We start from the raw sequence: 20,964 nt of genomic DNA on the forward strand, positions 1-20,964 counted from the left end.
AAATGGATTATCTTTAATTTCAAAAAGAGTTATTGGATGTTACCGATAAATAATTATACTGAAATAAAACATTGTGAACATATTACAAGTGTTTCTTTTAGTGAAAAAAGAGGTATTCCATTAAGAATTGGATATTCAATATTTTCTAATTTTGTAACTAATTGTTTCGAGGTTATAGAGTTTTCTAACCTCACAAATAGTTTTAATACATTAACTAATTCATTTGTTGTAAATAAAATTCTTCCATGTTCACAAGTTCTATTCCTTGAAAATAATACACCAAGAGATTGTTTTGTTGTATGTGGAGAATGTATTGGATTATATGCTATTGAAGAAAATAAAGACCCAATTCAATCAAATAAAATAGTTGATCTTTATATGTTTAGAGGTAGTGATGAATTATTTCCTGCTGTAAGTATTGACCAAATGAGGAATGAAAAAACTAGACTAGTTTCTTGTCATTTAGATGATTCAGTTTCCCTTTGGTCAATTCATAATGAAGGAGTATTTATTATAAGAAGTCTTAAAGTTCAAGACTTAACATGTTTATCATGTTCAATGACAGATCCTAATTTATATTTTATGAGTACAAAAAGTGGAGTCATTCAAGGTGATTGGAGAGATGGAAAAAATACTATGATTATTAAAGATGAATATCAATATATATCAACCAACAGTATTGACTCTAATAAAATGTGTTGTGCTAAAGGAAATTCTATTCACATTTTTGACTTAAGGAAAACAGATAAACCAATAAGAGATGTTAATATAGAAAATCAAATTCAAAGTATTCAATGGAAAAGTGAAAGTCTTTTTGTTATTACTTCCAAAGGGGTAATACTAATGAAAGAACAAGAAAATAAAAATATTGAAAAAAAAATTCCATTAGAAGGTTCTATTGGGATTGACCAATCTATTGTTTACCCGTCATGGATTTCAATCTTTACAGAGAATAAATTAGTTCTGTATAATCTAAATCAATTATAGTAGTAAGTGGAATGAAGTAATTAATTAAAAAGGTTATATTTAATTTACTTTTCTTCTATTTTATGTAAAGTGCTAATTGGATGATTAAATTAATCAATTAAATAATGTAGTGAATAAAGAATAATATTTGTTAATAAGTTGTTAGTAAGAAAAAAAAAATATAAAATAAAAAGGAAATGAAATAAAGCGTTAGAACAATATATAAACTCTTCAATTTATTTTTAGAACATTAATATTAAATTATCAATAAAATCATTTATTCTTTTATTTTTAAATAAACACTTAACGCTTCTTTAATTGTTCTGCTTTTTTCTTATCAATTTCAACCAGTTGTTTTGTTTTAAAATTTTCAAACATTTGAGTTTCAACAAACTCTTTAAGAAATGGTTGAATATCTTTTTTTTGACTTTGAACAAATTCATTTTTCATAAATAAACTAATAGCATTACAATCACTTCCATGTGATGAAATGCAATAATCTTCAAATTCTTGAAACATTAAACGAATTTCTACTTGAATTTTTTGCATTGCCCATTCAATAATTTGAGAATGAATGAGAATACAGTTTGACGTAGAATGGGCAGGATATCTTTTTAATGGTTTTAATATTTCTTTAATATCATTAATAGTACGTTCATTAATTGGGAATGGAATTACTTTCTCACCAAAACATTGAAGTGTTTTAGAATCTATATTATATAAATATGAATTTTCTGGTAGTTCAGATGGAACTTTATAACATCCAACTAGTAGAGGAGTAGGAGAATCCATTAAATCAACTAATTTATTTGTTAATACACTGATAATAGGAAATTCATATTTAAATGGTTTAATAACTTCAATAAGGAATGATATTGCATTACTTACTAAACACCTATGTTCACTTTTGATAAATACCTTTCTTTCCAACAATACTGCTGATATCAATGTTAAAAGATTACTTAATGAAACTACTCTAAAGAATAAACAACGAGAAAGAGTAACATCTTTATCAATTAAAGGATCAGCTTTCCATGACACTTTTATTTGTTTAGAGAAACTAGAAGGAAGAAGAAAATATGAATGAAGATAGTCTTCAAAAACATCACAAGGTGGATGTTGTTCAAAAGTTATTTGATTGGAATAATCAAGATCTAATAATGATTCTAAGAATGTTATTTGAAGACTAAATCGATTACAAAGAGATAATAATACATAAATAACTTCATCTTCATAATAAACTAATGGATTTGTTTCATCTCTTTGTATTCGAAGTTTAGAAAAACAAAAAGCGTATCGAGTTAGTCCAATAATTTGACTAGCAAAGAAGAATGTAAAGAAATGAGATACATGTTGATGGGACCTTTTGCATTGATGCATTATCTTTTCTACTTCTTCAACTGATTTTGCTTCTTTACGTGTATGAAGTACACCTTCTGGAAAACAATAATCAACTAAAATATCATATGTAAAATCATTTAACTGAGTTGAAGGGTATTGATATAATACTGTTGGTGTATCGTCAATACTATTACTTCCTATAATAAGAAATTGATCAGCTAATTGTTGTTGAGGAGGTAATTCTCCAAGTTTTAATTGAGAAAACATATTTCTTCTTTTTCTTTCTTCTTCAAAGTCGATTGGTTTATAACGTTTTGAGTAAATCTTTAGTTTTGTACTTTTCATTTATCTCTACCCAATCTTTCTTATTTTTTAAGTTTTTAGATTGGTTTTACTCTTTTTTCTTTTTTTCTTTGAAATGTATAACATTTTTTTTTTAAATTGAATGACTCTTTTTTATGTGTTATTCAACTTAATTATCATCCTTCAAACGACAATCAAATTCTATTTATATAACAGAGGGTTATGAAAAGAAAAGACAGCCAATTAATTAAGAAAGTAAATTACAGAAATAACTACACAGAATCAAATGGATTAAATAATAAGGTTCTACATATTGTTAATTGTTTAAATAAATGATGGTATTGAATAGAACTTTCATTTAACATTAAATTATCTTTACAATAATGAGATAATGAAAAGAGATGATATTCCCCATTAGACTCTAATTCATTAAAGTGTTGAATGAGGATTATGTCATTATCATCAAATGAACTTCTATTATCAATCAAATCATACTCATCAATAGTAACACTCTCATAACTTGTTTCATTCTCTTCTTCCTCTTCTAACTCTTCTTCAGTTACATCTTCACTTACTGATTTATCGCTCATTTCATCATATTGTTCAGCACAGTTATCTTTTTCTTCTTCTAACTCTTCTTCAGCATTAGTAAAGGTAAGTATAAATGCAACAACTAATGACATAATAATCTTTTTTAAGTCTATCATAGGTTATGACTAGGAGAATGAACTTCTAAGTTTTTCAATAGTCAAAACTTTATTAAACGAACAAAGGGTTTTTATCCTGACTTTAAAGTCTCACTTTGTATTTTTGATAAAAAAACTTCCCTTTTCCTTTTTTGGTGAGTCAAAATTACTTTGATTTGAAATTGACTTTTTCATTTTGTTTTTATTATCCTTGTTATTCTTTAATAACAAAATTTTTTATATAAAACATTTTTTTTTAAAATCATAAAATGCAATTATTATGAAACATGGAAAAAATAAAAAAAGATCTTAATACTAAAAAATCATAATTTTAAAGATGGAAAAGATATTGTTTTTATTGTCTTTTATCCTTATTGCTTATGCTCAAACCAACATCACACAAACAAATGGAACAATGAACAATCAAACTTTACTTGTATGTTTATTTTTCTTAATTTAGTAAAACAGATATGATTAAGAATGAAGAGTAATAACTATTCGTTTTGACATAATCATATTATCAATACTGAGTTCTTTTTATAATCTTGATTCAAACAAAAAATTAATGAATTAGGGAAGATATGATATAAAAGAAATCATGATCGGTGGTAAGAAAATTAAAACTACTAACCCAAAAAAAGTTCCTTTGTGGACTCGTTTACAAAAGTATGAGAATGAAACTAAAATTAATCAAACACAACTAAATGAAGCTGAACTTTTGAATAAAAAGAAAAAAGCAGAAATTACTAAACTTGTGGATGAACAGTTAGAAAAAAATAAAAAGTACTTAGGTGAGATTGAACAATTTAAAGTAGCACATGCAGTTTTTGCTCATTCAAACAATTCTACAAATCAAACTAATACTACTTTATCAGCACCAAAACTTGATGACATCCAATTAAATAATTCTACAATTGATTTTGAAATTCCAAGAAGATACCGAAATGCTAAATGTAAACCAATAGTAAAGAAAATTTATAAAAAGAAACAACCTAAACAAAGAAAGGTAGTAGAAGTTGACGTATTAGAAGAAAAAGTTAAACAAAAAAAAGCTGAAAGATTAATTAAAATTGCTGATGCTTTCATCCAAAATACTAATGATGACGAATATCAACTTTCAAATGATGATATGGAATTTTTGAACAGTTTAGACATAAATTAAACTTGATTTTATTTTTTGTTTTTCTACTCCATCCTTTCAATTATTTAACAAAAATAAAAAAAATATATGTTATTGAATTTATCTTGAGGTTTAGACTCTTCAACTCATTCAGTTGAAAATATCTGAAACTAGAAAAAAAGATATATTAATAAAAATATAGTAAAAAGTATAAAACTAAAATCCTGAGTATTAATGAAAAAAACTTCAAGAAGGGTTGAGTTTTTTTTACCTTTTCATTTGAAGTGAAAACATCAAAGCATTAGATAAAAAGGTCAAAAGAAAGAACTTTAAAATCTTATTATTGATGCAAACCGAGAATTGTCCCATTTATTGTTGTTGTAGAGAAGTCTTAAGAACATTAGAAGAAAGAAAAAAGAGGTCAAGTAAAAGAAATTTATGTCAACGAAGAAGACATATTAAAGCATTATGTTTTTATTATTTGAATCAAAAAGGATATTCGTTAGAATTCAAAAAGACAAGTATTACTCGGCCAAATGAATTTAAAATACTTGTAATCAAAAACCAAAATGGTGAAATTATTTTCAATAGAAAAAATATTAAAGAACAAGCTATAATTAATGGACTTACTGGTTATGAAAGAAAAAAGTTCATTGAATTTAATACAATACGTAAGTTAGTTAGAGAATTAGAACTTCAAGGTATGTTTATTACTTTCCAGTCACTAAGAAGTTCTACTGACATTGCTCAATTAACACTAAATGACAATATAGAACAACAAGTGCAAACAACTGGAAAAGAATATTTTTGTAAAATCAATGAATTGATTGAAGATGACTTATGTATAATTCCACCTTATTACCTTTAATGAAAACATAATTATTTGTTTATTATAAAACCTAAGACTTTTAACTAAATACGTACTAATATTCAATTGTTTTTATTACATTTTGTTTTAGATTAATCAGAACTTATAACTTCTATGTCTTCAGAATTTTCACATTGACTACCTGTATCATTTATGTATCTGATTACTCTACCATTTGTATCTATTTCTACATTTACACAATCTTTTGGAGCTTCTTTTATGATTTTCATAAGAGAATGATCAATAATTAATGAGCAAAAATAACACTTTTTTTCACATAATGGACAATTCCAATAATTATTTTTTAAACAATACTCAATGAATCCAATTGCATTAACCACAGTTGAATGTTTACATAACACCCCTTTTACAGGAATTGTTATAGGACAAAAGCTCAATGGACAACGAAGACTGATAATATTTGTTCCGACAATAATATCATCTTTTTCATCATCTTCTTGTTCTTTTATCTTTTCATTTAAAACATAGTTTTCATTATCCAAATCAATAACTTCAACTTCTTTTTCTATAGAACTAACTCTTGGTGCTTTCTTTTTACATATCATTTCATAAATCACTTTTGCTTCATTACGGTTATTTCCTTCAAGAACTTCTCTTAATAATTGAGGAACTTCTCTATAAGAACATAAACATGCTACAATAACAACTTCTGGAGAATATTTATTAACCATAATAGATACCATGTTTTTTGTTGCAAAACATTGTGTAGTAATATCAAGTGGTTTTCTAACAATAGCTGGTTCAGAATGTGGCTGACCATATAATGGCTCATAAAATCCATCTAAATTAATAAAGGTAGAATTAACACTTGTTTGAATAAAATAAATTTCATTACATTCTTTATTTCTCTTTAAGTCAAATAAACGAAGAATAATCCTTTTATTGTTTATTTGTGAAGAAGGTGTTGTTATTGTGAATCGAGATGTAGTAAATGATGGATTGAATACAGAACAATATATTATTTCATTAATCATGTATTGTGGATGTTGTGTTTCAAAAAATTCAAGGGGAAGTTGTGATAGTGAAAATTGAACTTGTTGAGTATTTTGAATTTTATATAAAGAAGACACCATTATATTAATATTAGAACCATTTTTATTAATGGTTTGTTGATTTGAATTATTTAAACCATTAGAATATTCATGGGATGTATCAATTCTTTTTGGTATCTTATCAGCTTGTTCATCCAGATGATCAGGGATTTTTAACATTTGTTCCATAAGAAAAGTCCTTTCTTTTAAATAATGACCAAAGTCAGTTTGAGTAATAGTATTATTTGGTAATTTCTCATGTTTAGTACTAAACTGACACTGTTTTATATCAATGTATGACCCAACTGGATGGTGAATAAGATAAGAGAAGTATTTAATATATCCTTCTTTATTTATTCCTGTTTTCTTCTTTTCAAACCCAAATCCAGGAAATAACTCATTAAAAAGAAGTCCCATTTCTTCAATGTCTTTAATTTTCATTTGTTTAATTTTCTTTTCAAAGAAATATTCTGCATTTCGTTGAGTAAGGCCATACGGTTGAAGTTCTGATTGAATTTCATTTAACCTATCAATCACGTTAGTCATATAAAGAATCTCTCTCAAATTTTTTCTTTCTTTTTTTTAAGATTTTTCTTTTTATTATTTTTTGACTTTTGGGAGTAATTAAAGATGATAGTTTTATCTTTATTTTTTTCAAGTACAAAATAACGTAATTTTATTTTATTTTGAACAAAGAACAACATCAAAACAAAAACCTTTTGGAATCATTTGTTGGAAGTGTTTTATTCTTATAAAACAGTTTGAAGTGAGTAAAATTTATAAACAAAAAGAAGTTACAATATAAAAATTTATAAAAAACCTAAAAAGAGAAAAAAACTTAAAAAAATCTCAAAATGAAAAAGAAATGAGTAAAAAAGAAAAAACCCATCATCAAAAGCAGAAATCAAAAGATAAAAAAGGAGGTTTCATGAGTTTCTTTAAGAAGAAGAAAGATGAAGAAGAACTTATCATTTCTGATCCAACAGACTTTGAACAAATCACTCATGTTGAACTTGGTGATTCTGGTCTCACTGGATTTCCTCCAGAATGGAGAGAAAAACTTATTAAAGCTGGTTTGACTGAGGCTGAAATTAATACAAATGAAGATAGTGCAAAGTTAGTTGCTGCTTCTGGAATTTCAAATGATAATGGAAATAGAACAACGTTTACTAATGGGAAAGAAGAAGAAGACGATATTACTCAATACACAACTGCAGCTGATCCTGATGAAAATTATGAAAATTTAGCTAAAACAATTTATGGAGATGAAGATGAATATATGGCTACAAGAAAATCTGATGGAATGGAAGTTTCATTAAGAAGAATGAGAATTACTAAGAAAACTAAACGTGCTGTAGTAAGAGAAGTTGTTGTATTATCAAAATGTGTTAATGACAATATTGTTAAATATGTTGAATGTTATTTAATTAATGACATGCTTTGGTTAGTTACTGAATTAATGGATGCAGGAGAATTAACAAATGCAATTGATCTTCATCCAACTTTACCAATGAAAGAATGTCATATTGCATATGTATGTAAAAGAGTACTACAAGGGTTAGTTTATCTTCATAAAATGGGGATTATTCATAGAGATATTAAGTCAGATAATATTCTTCTCCATCATAAAGGTACAGTTAAATTATCTAATTTTGGATTTGCAGCTATTCTTACTTCAGCTCATCCTAATCGTAATTCAATTGTAGGAACTCCTTTTTGGATGGCTCCTGAATTGATTAAATCACAAAATTATGATACAAAGGTTGATATTTGGTCATTAGGAATTACTTGCAGAGAAATGGCTGATGGTACTCCACCTTATATGGACTTTCCACCAATGAAAGCCTTATTCCAAATTACAACAAAAGGAATACCTCCTTTAGAAGGTATTTGGGATGATAAATTTAAAAATTTCTTAAATAAATGTCTTAATCCTGATGCATCAAAAAGGGCAAGTGCAGAAGAACTGTTACAAGACCCATTTATTTCTATGGAATGTACTGAAGAAGAATTTATTGATTTCTTAACTCAAGTTAGAAAGATAAGCGATGAAGAAATGGCACAAGAAGACGATGAAATACCAGCAGAAGAATAAAATTGACACATTATCTATCTTCCATATTCATCTTATTTTCAATTAATTTCCTCCTTTTTTTTTTATTACAAAACTAACTTATTATTATCAATTATATTTTGAATGAGTCGAAGTAAATGGTATATTTTGTTAACTGAAGAAATTCTTTTGCCTATTTGTTGCAAATGCAACTCAAAGATATCACAAGAATTAAAAGATGAAATTAATCCAATTATTTCTCAATTTGTTCTTGAACATTCATCAGATGAAAATCCAATTGAAATTGGATTAAATGTAAAAACAATATTTTCTCTAGGTACTTTAGAAATTGAAATAAAAGAAAATGATAATATTGAATTACTTGAAATGCCAAATTTCAAAAAAACGAATTTTTATGTTTTTGTTAAAGTAATTATTAAAGAACCAAATTCTATTGAACATGAACCATTTATCAAATCATTTAATGAATTAATTGATAAAATTGATCAGTCTCAACAATCTAAAAGTATTTATTTTAATTAAAGAACTTGAAATTCAATCTTTGGTTTATTAATGTCTTCAATTAAATTGTTTTTTCATAGATTGTTGAAATTATATTATTTAATCATGTTTCTTGGATGGAGTTATGCTTTATATAAATGTATTGTAACAATTAAAATTAATGGATTTGACTCTTTTTCTTTATTCCTTAATACGTTTGAGTTATATTTGTTTTTGTTATCATTTTCTTTAGTTGGAGTTTGTCCTTTTTATTTAATCTTTCAAATGTAAGTGTAAGAAAGTGTAATTAATTAATATAGTTGGTAATTCTATTTTTCAGAGGACAAATAGAAAGAATAATTGGTGTCATTCATTTCACAACACTTCTTCTTATAACCTTTTCTATTTGTCAATACCCAGAAACTATTAAAAATGTATTTCTTCTTGAACTATCACTCCCAATAGTAATGATTCCTTTGTATTTTAATGATTGCTTTAAACTTCTATCACCTTCATCTATTCTTAACATCTTTATTATCACATTCCCTGTGGCTATTCTTGGAGAATTTGTTTATTTATCTACATCCTTCTTAATTGTAGATTTTCCTTTTGCTTTCTATTTGATAATCAACATTCTATTATTACTTTTAGGACAACCAATTATCCTTATGGTTGTTATTGCACCTGTGATAAAGACAAAAACCAATTTTGATGAATCAGCTGATATTCATGATGTAACCAAAGATGATTAAAATTTGATTGTTTTTTTTTGTAATACATCCCAAAAACCTAAAAAATAAAAGAAAAACTGGTAAAAACAAGAAATAAATAAAATAAAATATAAAAAATTAGGAGAATATAATAAAAGAATAATAAAAAATGAAGAAAAGAAGAACTCTGATTGGGGTGATACCCTAGTACTGGAAAATCAGTCAGTATCTTTGTGAGAAAAGGGATGAAATTCAATTGCAAAGTTAGCTCAAATCCAAGCAAAGCTAGAAAAGCTCTTTACACTGCTAATGCTTCCCAAAGAGCTCTCATGATGAGTGCTAGACTCTCTAAAGAGCTCAGAGAAAAATATAATGTTATTGCCATCCCAATTCACAAGGACGACGAGGTTAAAATCATTAAGGGACATCAAAAAGTTGCTGGAAAAGTTACTGCTGTTAGAAGAAGTAAATACGTTATCAACATTGATAAATTAACTAAGACTAAAGCTAATGGACAAACTGTTCCAATTGCTATTAGACCATCTAATGTTATTATTACTAAATTATTCTTGAACAAGGATCGTGAAGCACTTCTTGCTAAGAAGGCTGAAAGTAGAAAATCATATAAGGAACTCGTTGCTAAGAGAAATGAAGAAGTAGCTAAAGCCTTTACTGCTGTTTATCCAGCCCTTAATATGGACATCTTCGGAAAGAAAGTTGAACCAATCACTGAAAAGAAACCAATTAGAATTCCATCAAAGAAAATGGCTGAAAAACTTATGTCTAAACCAACCCTTAGAGCTTACAAAACTGGAATTAAGGTTCATAAAGCCAAGAATGCTATTGCTGCCTACAAAGCTGCTCTTGCTAAGAAAATCGCTAAATAAGCAACTTCTATGGTACTGTTGAAAAGAATTAATGGGTTACTTTTATTGTCATTTTATTTATTTTAATTTTATAATAACTAAAATATAAATAAAAATTAATCAATTTTGTTGACGTGGTTCAATAATTAGTGATTTGTCGTAAAGTTCCTTTTCACCCATTGTCAAACATCTAATCTCAATCTTCCTAATAAAAGCAAGTATTTCAGGATTACGGTAATATTCATAATATCTTTTATAAAATAACATATCTTCAATCACCTTTGTTGTTAATGAACATTTTACAAAATTAACATCACCATTTTCATTTTTATCTTCATTACCTTCATGAATAAAAGTTAAATCCTGAAGATAGACTCCAAAAAATGGAATACAAGGGAATGATTGATGTGATTTAATATCAGCACGGTATGCCTGATAACTTCCTGTTGGAATAGTTACTCTCTCTAGTGCTTTCATCTTTTTTGAAAAATTACCAACTTCTTCCCAGGTCAATTTTAATCTACCAACAGGAGTTGAGTTCAATCCAGAAAACATTTCGAAAACTCCGTTGTAATTATTTAATCGAAGCATCTCCTCTCCGATAGAAATGAATTTTTTGATAATTGTTGCACGTTGTTTTATATTTGACTCATCAACAATAGTAGAGATAACCCAATTTGTAATTGAATTAAAATGGTCTATCAATGCACAAAGATTTGGACTTCGTTCAGTTTTATCGCTTTTAGTCCAAGCATTTCCCAACATTTCTTTTGCTTCAATAGATTTAAATAATTCATATTCATATAAAGTTAGTTGTTGTGCAAATTGTTCAGTTGGTAAAGTAGAAATAGTATATTCTTGTTGAACATTAACTATATCAAGTTTTTCTTCAATAGTTAATTTTTGAGAAGCACTTTGAATCATCATTTGTTTATTTAGTGCAGTTTTCTTCAACAATGTATCATTTTCATTTTGTTTAATAAATTGATCTAAAAGAGGTAATAACGCCTCTTTACCACCATCCATAAAATCATGAGGAAATGAAGACATCCATTTAGATAGCATAAAAAGAATTTTAAGAATAGTTTTATGTTGTACATCTTTAATTTGTTTATTATTTGATTCATTTTTATTTTCATTGTATAACCCAATTAATTTATTAAAAAATTCTGTTGGAGAAAGGTATTGTCTATAAGTAATAAGTAATGTTTCTATAAATTTGATATTATTATCAATATTTGGATTAACTGCCCATCTTATTAATGCTTCAATAGATCCAGAAACAACTTCTCCTTTATCGTCAGTTTCAATACCTTTAGAATCTGTTTGAAGACTAACTTTAATAAAAGCAGAACGTTTTTGATTTGAAATTTTTTCTTTTTCTCTTTTTAGACTTTCACTAAGAACACTAACTTTTTCATTAAAACATTCTACATCTTCTTTATAAGTTGACATTTGTGCTGATTTAATCATAGCGTATAATTCATAATAAGCTTTTCTAATTCTCATTTTTATAGTAAGGATTTCCATTTGAACATTATAAGTATCTCCGATTTTATAAACAAAATCAGGAATTGTTTGTCTTTTGCTATAAGGAAGAACAAAAGGAGGATTTATTTTTTCATTTACTGTATGAATTGTTTCTTCTAATTTATATAAAATTTCTTTTAATCCATTTAATTCATTTGAATTTTCTCCTGGATCTCCAAATGAATAACAATTAATAAACATTTCTTTAGGATATTGATCAAGAATTTGTTGCATTAATTCTTTTTGTTGTTGTGTATATGTTGGTTTAAAATGGAGTTGGTTTGTTTTACATAATTTCTTTAATGAATTATCTAAATTCACTTCATACAATTGAACAGCTTGGAGTTTTTGTTCAATAGGAGAACCACTTGGTAATTCACAAAATAATCCTTTATTTATCTTGTCATCTTTTTTTATAACTTCTTTAACTTCTTCTATTGGAGTGGATGTTTCTGTTATTTGTGTTGATGAATATAATGAAGAAATTTGCTTTTTGGGTGATGAGATTTGTTGTAATGGAGTCCCTGGAAGAGAGTTATATGATTTATTTTGATCAACCCTTCTTCCAATTAATACTGAACGTTGTTTTGAGGAACTTGTCATATGAATTTGTTCTGATGACATTGTTTCTTGTAAATAAAACTAAAAATTTTTATTTTTTAGTTTTCGTCAATTTTTAATCTCTTTGAAAGAAGATACTTTTTTCTTTTTTGATATTGAAATTCTAAATAATAAGAAAATAGTTTTGTATGGGGTTTTCTTTAATTTTTTTCTTAATTTTTCTTTACAATCCACCTTTAATCTTTTAATAATGTAAAACTCGAATAACCAAATTGTCAAGCCTTGGCTCATTCAAAAAAACTAAGTCATATATTTTATTTATATGGGTTGTCTATTATTAATTTTATTTGACATTGATTTAAAAATTTTTAAAATTTTTTTTCTAATGAAAGTATATTTCAGTTTTTCCTTAAAAATAGAAACATTAATTTATTCTAATAAAATTAAATAAACTTGATGTAGTATTTTATACAAAGAAATACTGTCTGAGGTTGTGATAGAATCAATTTACAAATACTGACTCACTACTGAATAAACCAAAGAAATATATAATTCAAAGAATAACATAATATAAATTTATTGTAAAATGAAAGTACATAATGTTGTGATATGAAACGAGAATATTATGAAAATAAAAATAAAACAACTAAGTTGTTATTATATAAATAATTATAAAAATTGTTCAAATACTGTGTTTGATATAGAAATTATGTAAATCTTAGGTAATAATCATAGACAAAATTAATTGTCTAATTTTTGTTTGTGTAGATACTTCTTTTAATCTATTCAAAACTAAAAGAATGTTATAAAATCTTATTTTGAAAGAAAATAATATAAGGATTAGTTATTATATATTATTTGGTTCATAAAGTTTATATTCCATTCTCCGTATTAAATCATCTTTTTTTCATAACAATAGGTTATTTAGATATTCAGAATAGAATCTTTTTCATGAATTTATGAAATTGTAAAAAAGAAGAAAAAAAAAACAATGTAATATTCAACCAATTTTTTTATAACATTGATTTATTCAATTCACAAATTTCTATATAAACAAATATCTCTTTTTTATATTTGTGATTTGTTCAGAACTTTTATCTAAAAAAGATGTAGTCATTAAAAACAAATAATTAAATTATTATCCTTTCTTACAGAAGAATGTTTGTTTTATTATATTTTATTGCTTTATTCTCTTTATTTCTTAAGAAATTTAGTAAACCATTTATCATTCTTGTATCAACTATTTGGTTATTACTACTTCGTTAGTATTCTTTAAAACTAAGAACCATTAATACTCTCAAATTAAGTGTTATACACTAAATAAACAAAGACAATTAATCAGAAAAAGAATAGTTTATTTTTCTATTGCTTTATTATATTTTAAATGAAATTTAGAGTTTATAAAAACTAAATATAATTATAAAGTGCCACGTTGATGAACTATTTAAGACAAATTTTAGAGTAAGAAAAATATTTTCTTTAAAGATGGCAAGTGTTGAGTCAATGTTAAAAGTATTTGATTCAATCAAAATGACTACTCCTAAAGGAAAGGTTGTTATTAAAACTGATGAACAAATTGATCAATTTATTGAACAATTAAATCTTGATTATGATGGTGTAGATTTGTATATGTTAGGGTATCTTGGTGGATGTAAAAAATATGGTCGTTTCTATAGAAATGAACTTGAAAAAGTTGTAAAATTATTAAACCCAAAAAAGCCATTGTCACAAGAATTAAATAACCGATTTAATGCATTAGAAGGAGAGTCATATGTTAAATTTCTTGGGGTTGTTTATGATTGGGTTGATATAATGTTGAAAGAACTTCAATCACATCAACCAACTGGTGAAAAAGTTAATTTAAAAATTTCTGGATTTGTTCCTATTGAAGGAAGAACTGAAATGGTAGATATTTTGCAACCATTGTTATCTGCAATCATTCAGCCTAAATATAAAAACGATGTATTTGAACAATTTATTTATTTTGTCATTAACTATAAGAAAAGAAGACTTATGAGAAAGGATGAAATTCAATTCCTTATTGATTTTTTAATAAAATATCCAAATATGAAAGCTGTAAAAAATTCAGATGATGATACTTGTTATTTCCCAATTCTTTATGATGAATTTATTGAATATGTTCAAAATAGTCAAAAATAATTTAATGAATTTTTAACGGAAGATTTTATTGTTTTTTTAATCAATAGATTTATATCATTTCCTTTGTTTCTTCTTTTTACTTTGTTCTTTTTTATTGTTTTTGTTTATTTGCATTTTTAAGAAAATAATAATACTTAGTTAATTGCTTTATTATTAAATGTTAATAAAATTTTCATCTATTCTTCTAGCACAGCAGAGACTACTCCCATTTCTGAACATTTTTTTAACTAAAAGAGTAATCTCTCTGTTTAACCTATCATTTAGATTTTTATAGGAGTATAAATAAAGTATTTCTTTGTTTTATTTCTTTTTATTAATGTCTTCTCAAACTTCTTCTGATTATTTTTTCTTTTTAATTTCTTGGTTAATTTCTGATTTAAATTTAAACAATATCAGTTTTTTTTCTTTTTATTTTAAGACAGAGAGAAGAGAGCATTTCATTACCACTATTTTATTATGACTAATTTTCTTTTAGTGTTAAACACACTTTAACAAATCCTTTTCTTTGAATAATACTTCCATATATATATTTATAATTTCTTTATTAATAAAAACCAAGTCTTATAATTACAACATGTAATATTCCATCATAATAAATTACTAAATTCTTGACAGCATTATCTATTCTATTATCTTTTTTTTATTCAAATACATTACCATAACAATATAATATTTGATTGTTTATTGTTTAAATTCATATTAAGGTTTGTGTGTAGTATTTTAGATGTGCCACCTTCGCTATTATTTTCATTTTTAAGAAATCAACCATTAAACAAAAATAATTTTATTTCTTTAACAACACTAGATATATTTTAACATTTCATAGAATATCTTTTATTGTATTTAATAATTGTCTTGTTATTGATTATTCATTGAACAAAAACATCCTACATCCTAGTCTAATAAGTTAATTTCATAATTAGATTCTATTAACTCTAATGAAATCTAAACAAAAGGCAGCCTAAATTAATATCAATAAACTTTGTTTATTTCTTTTTTTTTGATTAATTCATTGAAGTAGTTAATCATTGAATAGTTTCATCTTATTGAAGAAAAAAATTAAGTGATAACATAAACATCCATAACGATAATAAACTGTACATATGAACAACAACTTCATTTATATTAACCACCTTCTCTATAACTCAGATACATATTTTCACTGACTAAGAAATTTTATTTAAATGTTGTATTAATGATATATGCTTATTAAATATCTCTTCTGAAAAAAAAATAAGAAAAATATTTAGTATAAAAGAAAAATTTTCAACCTATTCTATTTCTCTTTGAAACCAATACTTTAGTCTTGTATAGTTAGGTGGAGTCAAAGTATATTAAAAATTATTAAATAAATACTTTAAAGCAAAACAATACATAAATATTAAATCATTAACTTTTTTATTTTTAATTATACAAAGACAAAAATGTTATTTCAAGTAATTATTAATTTCAAAACAATAAGAGTAAAAAGGATTTTTATTGTTTATTCTAACAATGATTTATTTTTATAGTCTATATTCTAATAATAACATATTAAATTTTAATTCTACATCAACTCAAATAAAAAAAGGAAATTGTTTTAATTAATAAAATAGTTAAATTAAATTTATAAAATTTATTATTCAAATAAACTCAAAAATAAGTCAACAACTGTCACTGAGGAACAAATGATAAAATTATTTATTATAATAATGATTATTAACACTTGTTATAGTGAAGAGACAAGTCCTCTTAGTTCAGAACATAAAGAAATAGAAGATATTGTACCAGAGCAATATGAATCATATAATCAAGATATCAAAACAAAACATTTTATTATGTTTTATCATCCTTATTGTGAATGGTGTAAGGAAATGAGAACATTATTAATTCAGTTATCAGAAGAACTTCCTAATGTAAAGTTTCATCAAATAAATTGTGTTACTTATAAACAATTTTGTCAAAGCCATAGAGTTAATAGTTATCCAAAAATGTACATTATTCATGGATTCTTTAATAGCCAGTGCTTTGATAGAAAATACGAATTAATAAAAAAGTTTATCATTAATTTTAAGTAAAATTGTGTAAAACTCATTTATTATCAACGGTTTACAGTTATAATTCTTAATACTCTCTTTAAAATAAAATATAACTCCTTTTGTTTATTAACTTCTTTTTATAAAGAAATCTTTAATAAAAAGTATTATTGAATAAAAATTATTTTATTACACATTTCATCATAACTTTTTTTAAAGTACAAATCTTAATGAAAGACAAATTAAAAAAGAGAAATATCCTAAACTTCTGTTTGAGTGTTATTAATGATAGTAAGAAAGTATCAATTTAATTATCTTCTTTACCAGCATGGTTATTCTTTCTCTTTCTTCTTCCATTAATTTCTGGATTAGTTAATGGTGTATTATCAGCTAATTGAATGAGTGGTTCAGATTCAACTCTAACAAGGAAGGATGGAACATCAACAACTTGTTTACCAACTTTAATCATTTTTCCTCTAATAAGAACTCTAGCATGATGAATGGATTTAGCAAATCCTTTTCTGTAAACAAGAGTTTGAAGTCTTCTTTCAAGAAGATTTTCTTCTTTAAGGGCAAGAACAAATTCCAACTTGTTTTGGTCTCTTGGAAGAATACCAAGGTTGTGAAGTCTTCTAAGAAGAGCTGCACCTTCAAGAAGTCTCTTTGGGTCTTTAGCGTCTTTCATTAACATAACTTTAGCAATAGTTCTCATATGTCCAAGCATATAGTGAACACGTTGAATTTCCTTTTTATTTTTCAATCCAAATTGACCAACAAGTTTAAGTTCGGCATCAAATCTTTCTCTTTCGTATGGTACCTTTGGTGTTTTGTAAGTGATACTGTGGTTTCTCAAACAACGTCCCATGCTTCACTTTGCCCTTAAAGTTCTTTTCAAAATTTTTTTAAGTTCGAAAAAGGGTTTTATAGTTTCTTATTAATAATTTTACTATTTATCTTTACTTTTTTTATTCCTCTTTTTCCAGATTTTATCTTCAATTTATTGAAACCCATTTTAGGGTATATCTTAAAAGAAGAATATACCAATCATTTTAAATATGATGTGGCATTTTTTTAATCAACTTCATTCAATTAAAACAACACTTAGTTTGCTTTCTTTTATAATATTAATACATTCACTATTCATTTTAAATGATTATTTTTTAGTAATTTAATTTTTAAGAAGTTAATAAACTATTATATTTATTTTAATTTAAACTTATCTTTAAAACATAAAATAATTAACAAAATTTCCTTCTTTTTTTTTGAAAAACAAATCAATAAAGGTAGTAAGTATTAATTCTTTTTCTTATTGTCTTTTTGAATATATCTTCCATAATCGTAAATCATAAAGGCAATATCTGAAATTGAAACAAAACTAGCAATTTCTGAAATACAAAGAATTATAAATAAAATACATGCATCAAATTGTTGTGTGATATCCTAATTGTTTAATATTATAATTAATAATATACAGAGTATATAAAAACAAACTAAAATACTAAAAGCAAATAAAATCATAATTTCACCTCCAATAATAAATTTCAATGAGTTTACAAAATGATATTTCAATAAATAAAGATGTGAAAAAAGTAAGTAAAGTACAATGGGTATTAAAATATGAAGTGATAACCAATTTCTTATTAAAAAGAAATAAACTATCCAAACAAATGTAACTAATGAAAGTTTCCAGTTTAATGTAATAGTATGACGATATACAAGTGCAACAAATAAAATAAAAATACAGATCGTATGGAATGAGTAATAAGCAGAACTATCACTTGGATATACAAATATTGAGGCACAACAACCAAAGAAGCTTGATATTACACTAAGTCCAATATAAACACTTGCCGCAAATACTCGTTTGTAATATTTGCTATCTTTTAGATAAAATAAACTAACAATAATTAACACAAAGAATTCTGCTATACAAACACAAAACCATGAAAAAGAACTAAATATCATAATGTATTGTAACATCCCTTCTGGAAATGTTACATTGTCAAATGAAAAATTTTGAACATATTCAAATTGTTCTATTAACATTGAAAGTCCACTCTTTCCCTCCATTTCTATTTTCTTAAAATCTTATTTTTAAGTTCTACTATTTTTTTTCTATTATATAGTATTTTATGGTTTCTAGTTTAAAATAAAAAATCATTATTTCAAATTTGAAGCATTTCAATTTCTAATAAAAATTATAAAATAATACGTTTACTAAGAGTATTTCACATATTAATGAAATTTAGATATTTCTTGTGTAAGTTGGATATTTCTTGAAAAAAAGGTTTTTTGTTGGGATAACTATAAAATAAAACAATATTCAATTCATTTATTTCATGAGTTAAGCCAGCTCAAAATTATTTTGTTTTAAATTAAATAATATTTAATTTGTTATTTAAGAGTATTTTGTATTTATTGTTTCTATTCATTATTCATTCTTTTTTTTTTATTATTTCATTCATTTATTTTTCTTCTTCATTGTTAATTACTATTTCTTTTATTTCTATTTTATTTGTTTAGAATATATACGTCAATTACATTTCTGAATATTACATTTTATCTTGATATATATGTTTGTATATTCTCTTCTTTTTCCTATTTATGTTTCATGACTTATTGATATTATTATTTTTCTTTTTTACACATTTACACTTTGCTTGTTTTATGTTTTGTTTGTTTCTAAATATATTATTATTCAAATAATTATACATTTATTTATTTATTTATTCTTTATTTCTTTCTATATGTTGTTTTACATTGTTCTATTATCTATATAATGTATTTATATTATTTCTTATTTTTCTCATTTCATATTTGTAAATGTCTTTATTTTGTAAATTGATTGAATTAAATACATTTTATTTCATTACCATTTTATATTTATTTGTTAATTTAGAAAATGTAAGAAATGAAATTTCATGTACCATTGTATATTATTTATAGATTTTAATATTCATTCTTTATTTTTTGGTTTTAATATTCATTTTCTATAATTTATTGAATTTCATTATTTGAGATTTTTACTCTTTTTTTTATTTTTCTATTATACTATTTTTCTGTCACACCTTCATTCTATTTATTCATTTATCATCTTTTTATTTTATTCTTTATTTCTTTCTCTTTCAAATATTATGATTAATTGTTATTTTATTTCATAATTCATGTATTTCATTTTGTCATTTTCTATTGTTTCTTTCATTCTTTCGTCTATTCCTTTTATATTCTATATGTGGTAATTAATGAAATGAGATGTATTTCTCATATTGTTAATAATCTATTTCATAATTATTTATCATTTAAATATAATAGTTGTTAATTTTGTTATTTCTTTGTAATTTCATTTTCAATTATGAATTTTCAGTTATATATTCAATTTATTTATTGAATTGAAAATATGGTATGTCATTTGATTTATCTTATTTATGACATTATTTGTATCTTTGTACATTTAATTGATATTTTATTCTTTCTATTTTCTTATTTTCATTCTTACTTTATTATATCTTCTTTTATAATTTCTTCTTTTTATTTATTTTCATTGTTTTCTCATATTTTCATTCATAAATATTTATATTTATTTTCATTTGTAATCAATTGGTATTTAATCATTATATTTCATTATATTTATGTTTCTTTTTTTTTCTTTTAGTTAATTGAAACTAAGACTCAATTTCAGCAGAAAATGTTATTAAAATTTCAAATATTAAACATTTAATTAAGTATTGATAGAATTTCTTTATGATATCCCTGTAACAGATGAAACAAGTTCAATACATTTGTCATTTTTAGTAACTCTACAAATATGTTTAAATATAATAAATTCAATGTTTTAATTGTATTATTCATGTTTTTAATGTTAATAGTTTTAACTTCTTTAATACTGTCATTCACTATTCTTTATTTAATCCAATTTTTTCTGTATTTATTGTTCATTTATTTCAATTTATTATTCTATTTTTTACATTTTTATATATATTCTTTTTTTTATTTTATTCTTTATTTCTTTATTCATAATTTTATTGTTCATTTATTTCGATTGTTAATGTGTTATGAAACAATAAGAATATCCTTTATTAGAATAGTTTTAATCTTTTTATTTCTTATTTATATTTTATCTTTGTATTTTCTTGTATTAAATTTGTATTGTGTCAATGAATATTTCCAGTTATTTGTTTTCATTATACTTAAATTTAATTCATTTATTGTTATTATGACACTATCATAACTTC

At 24.4% G+C, this 20,964-nt stretch overlaps 15 protein-coding genes across 15 annotated transcripts, besides 4 other annotated features; 9 read left to right on the forward strand and 6 right to left on the reverse strand.

Annotated features, from left to right (window-relative positions):
- Positions 1-36: 36 nt before the first annotated feature.
- Positions 37-987, forward strand: EHI_152480 (uncharacterized protein; the record flags this gene model as incomplete). Its single annotated transcript, XM_651871.1, has 1 exon — positions 37-987. The coding sequence occupies one exon, from the start codon at positions 37-39 to the stop codon at positions 985-987; it is 951 nt and encodes a 316-aa protein (XP_656963.1).
- Positions 988-1,269: 282 nt separating this feature from the next.
- Positions 1,270-2,652, reverse strand: EHI_152490 (uncharacterized protein; the record flags this gene model as incomplete). The annotated part of the gene is made up of 1 exon (XM_651870.1): positions 1,270-2,652. The coding sequence occupies one exon, from the start codon at positions 2,650-2,652 to the stop codon at positions 1,270-1,272; it is 1,383 nt and encodes a 460-aa protein (XP_656962.1).
- Positions 2,653-2,882: 230 nt separating this feature from the next.
- Positions 2,883-3,317, reverse strand: EHI_152500 (uncharacterized protein; the record flags this gene model as incomplete). Its single annotated transcript, XM_651869.1, has 1 exon — positions 2,883-3,317. One exon carries the CDS (start codon positions 3,315-3,317, stop codon positions 2,883-2,885), a length of 435 nt encoding a protein of 144 aa, XP_656961.1.
- A 299-nt stretch (positions 3,318-3,616) lies between these two features.
- EHI_152510 (uncharacterized protein) lies at positions 3,617-4,472 on the forward strand. The gene is made up of 2 exons (XM_651868.2): positions 3,617-3,732; positions 3,871-4,472. Exons 1-2 carry the CDS (start codon positions 3,634-3,636, stop codon positions 4,456-4,458), a joined length of 687 nt encoding a protein of 228 aa, XP_656960.2. The 5' UTR covers positions 3,617-3,633; the 3' UTR covers positions 4,459-4,472.
- Positions 4,473-4,762: 290 nt separating this feature from the next.
- Positions 4,763-5,284, forward strand: EHI_152520 (uncharacterized protein; the record flags this gene model as incomplete). Its single annotated transcript, XM_651867.1, has 1 exon — positions 4,763-5,284. One exon carries the CDS (start codon positions 4,763-4,765, stop codon positions 5,282-5,284), a length of 522 nt encoding a protein of 173 aa, XP_656959.1.
- Positions 5,285-5,376: 92 nt separating this feature from the next.
- EHI_152530 (SP-RING zinc finger domain containing protein) lies at positions 5,377-6,882 on the reverse strand (the record flags this gene model as incomplete). The annotated part of the gene is made up of 1 exon (XM_651866.2): positions 5,377-6,882. One exon carries the CDS (start codon positions 6,880-6,882, stop codon positions 5,377-5,379), a length of 1,506 nt encoding a protein of 501 aa, XP_656958.2.
- Positions 6,883-7,264: 382 nt separating this feature from the next.
- EHI_152540 (protein kinase, putative) lies at positions 7,265-8,431 on the forward strand (the record flags this gene model as incomplete). Its single annotated transcript, XM_651864.2, has 1 exon — positions 7,265-8,431. The coding sequence occupies one exon, from the start codon at positions 7,265-7,267 to the stop codon at positions 8,429-8,431; it is 1,167 nt and encodes a 388-aa protein (XP_656956.2).
- A 102-nt stretch (positions 8,432-8,533) lies between these two features.
- On the forward strand, positions 8,534-8,932 carry EHI_152550 (uncharacterized protein; the record flags this gene model as incomplete). The annotated part of the gene is made up of 1 exon (XM_001913321.1): positions 8,534-8,932. One exon carries the CDS (start codon positions 8,534-8,536, stop codon positions 8,930-8,932), a length of 399 nt encoding a protein of 132 aa, XP_001913356.1.
- Positions 8,933-8,986: 54 nt separating this feature from the next.
- On the forward strand, positions 8,987-9,649 carry EHI_152560 (uncharacterized protein). The gene is made up of 2 exons (XM_651863.2): positions 8,987-9,148; positions 9,211-9,649. Exons 1-2 carry the CDS (start codon positions 9,017-9,019, stop codon positions 9,640-9,642), a joined length of 564 nt encoding a protein of 187 aa, XP_656955.2. The 5' UTR covers positions 8,987-9,016; the 3' UTR covers positions 9,643-9,649.
- Positions 9,650-9,833: 184 nt separating this feature from the next.
- Positions 9,834-10,538, forward strand: EHI_152570 (60S ribosomal protein L26, putative). The gene has a single exon (XM_651862.2). It carries the CDS (start codon positions 9,846-9,848, stop codon positions 10,485-10,487), a length of 642 nt encoding a protein of 213 aa, XP_656954.1. The 5' UTR covers positions 9,834-9,845; the 3' UTR covers positions 10,488-10,538.
- A 48-nt stretch (positions 10,539-10,586) lies between these two features.
- Positions 10,587-12,620, reverse strand: EHI_152580 (Ras guanine nucleotide exchange factor, putative; the record flags this gene model as incomplete). The annotated part of the gene is made up of 1 exon (XM_651861.1): positions 10,587-12,620. One exon carries the CDS (start codon positions 12,618-12,620, stop codon positions 10,587-10,589), a length of 2,034 nt encoding a protein of 677 aa, XP_656953.1.
- A 1,422-nt stretch (positions 12,621-14,042) lies between these two features.
- Positions 14,043-14,717, forward strand: EHI_152590 (uncharacterized protein; the record flags this gene model as incomplete). Its single annotated transcript, XM_651860.1, has 1 exon — positions 14,043-14,717. One exon carries the CDS (start codon positions 14,043-14,045, stop codon positions 14,715-14,717), a length of 675 nt encoding a protein of 224 aa, XP_656952.1.
- Positions 14,718-14,869: 152 nt separating this feature from the next.
- Positions 14,870-14,915: a repeat region.
- Positions 14,870-15,243: a repeat region.
- Positions 15,244-15,276: 33 nt separating this feature from the next.
- Positions 15,277-15,455: a repeat region.
- A 953-nt stretch (positions 15,456-16,408) lies between these two features.
- Positions 16,409-16,774, forward strand: EHI_152600 (thioredoxin, putative; the record flags this gene model as incomplete). Its single annotated transcript, XM_651859.1, has 1 exon — positions 16,409-16,774. One exon carries the CDS (start codon positions 16,409-16,411, stop codon positions 16,772-16,774), a length of 366 nt encoding a protein of 121 aa, XP_656951.1.
- A 248-nt stretch (positions 16,775-17,022) lies between these two features.
- On the reverse strand, positions 17,023-17,597 carry EHI_152610 (40S ribosomal protein S9, putative; the record flags this gene model as incomplete). Its single annotated transcript, XM_651858.2, has 1 exon — positions 17,023-17,597. The coding sequence occupies one exon, from the start codon at positions 17,595-17,597 to the stop codon at positions 17,040-17,042; it is 558 nt and encodes a 185-aa protein (XP_656950.1). The 3' UTR covers positions 17,023-17,039.
- Positions 17,598-18,025: 428 nt separating this feature from the next.
- EHI_152620 (uncharacterized protein) lies at positions 18,026-18,802 on the reverse strand (the record flags this gene model as incomplete). The annotated part of the gene is made up of 2 exons (XM_651857.1): positions 18,026-18,172; positions 18,224-18,802. The coding sequence occupies 2 exons, from the start codon at positions 18,800-18,802 to the stop codon at positions 18,026-18,028; spliced, it is 726 nt and encodes a 241-aa protein (XP_656949.1).
- Positions 18,803-20,893: 2,091 nt separating this feature from the next.
- Positions 20,894-20,964: a repeat region.

Source organism: Entamoeba histolytica, genomic scaffold (assembly GCF_000208925.1).
Source record: "Entamoeba histolytica HM-1:IMSS scf_1104750518587 genomic scaffold, whole genome shotgun sequence".
Taxonomy (NCBI): domain Eukaryota; phylum Evosea; order Mastigamoebida; family Endamoebidae; genus Entamoeba; species Entamoeba histolytica.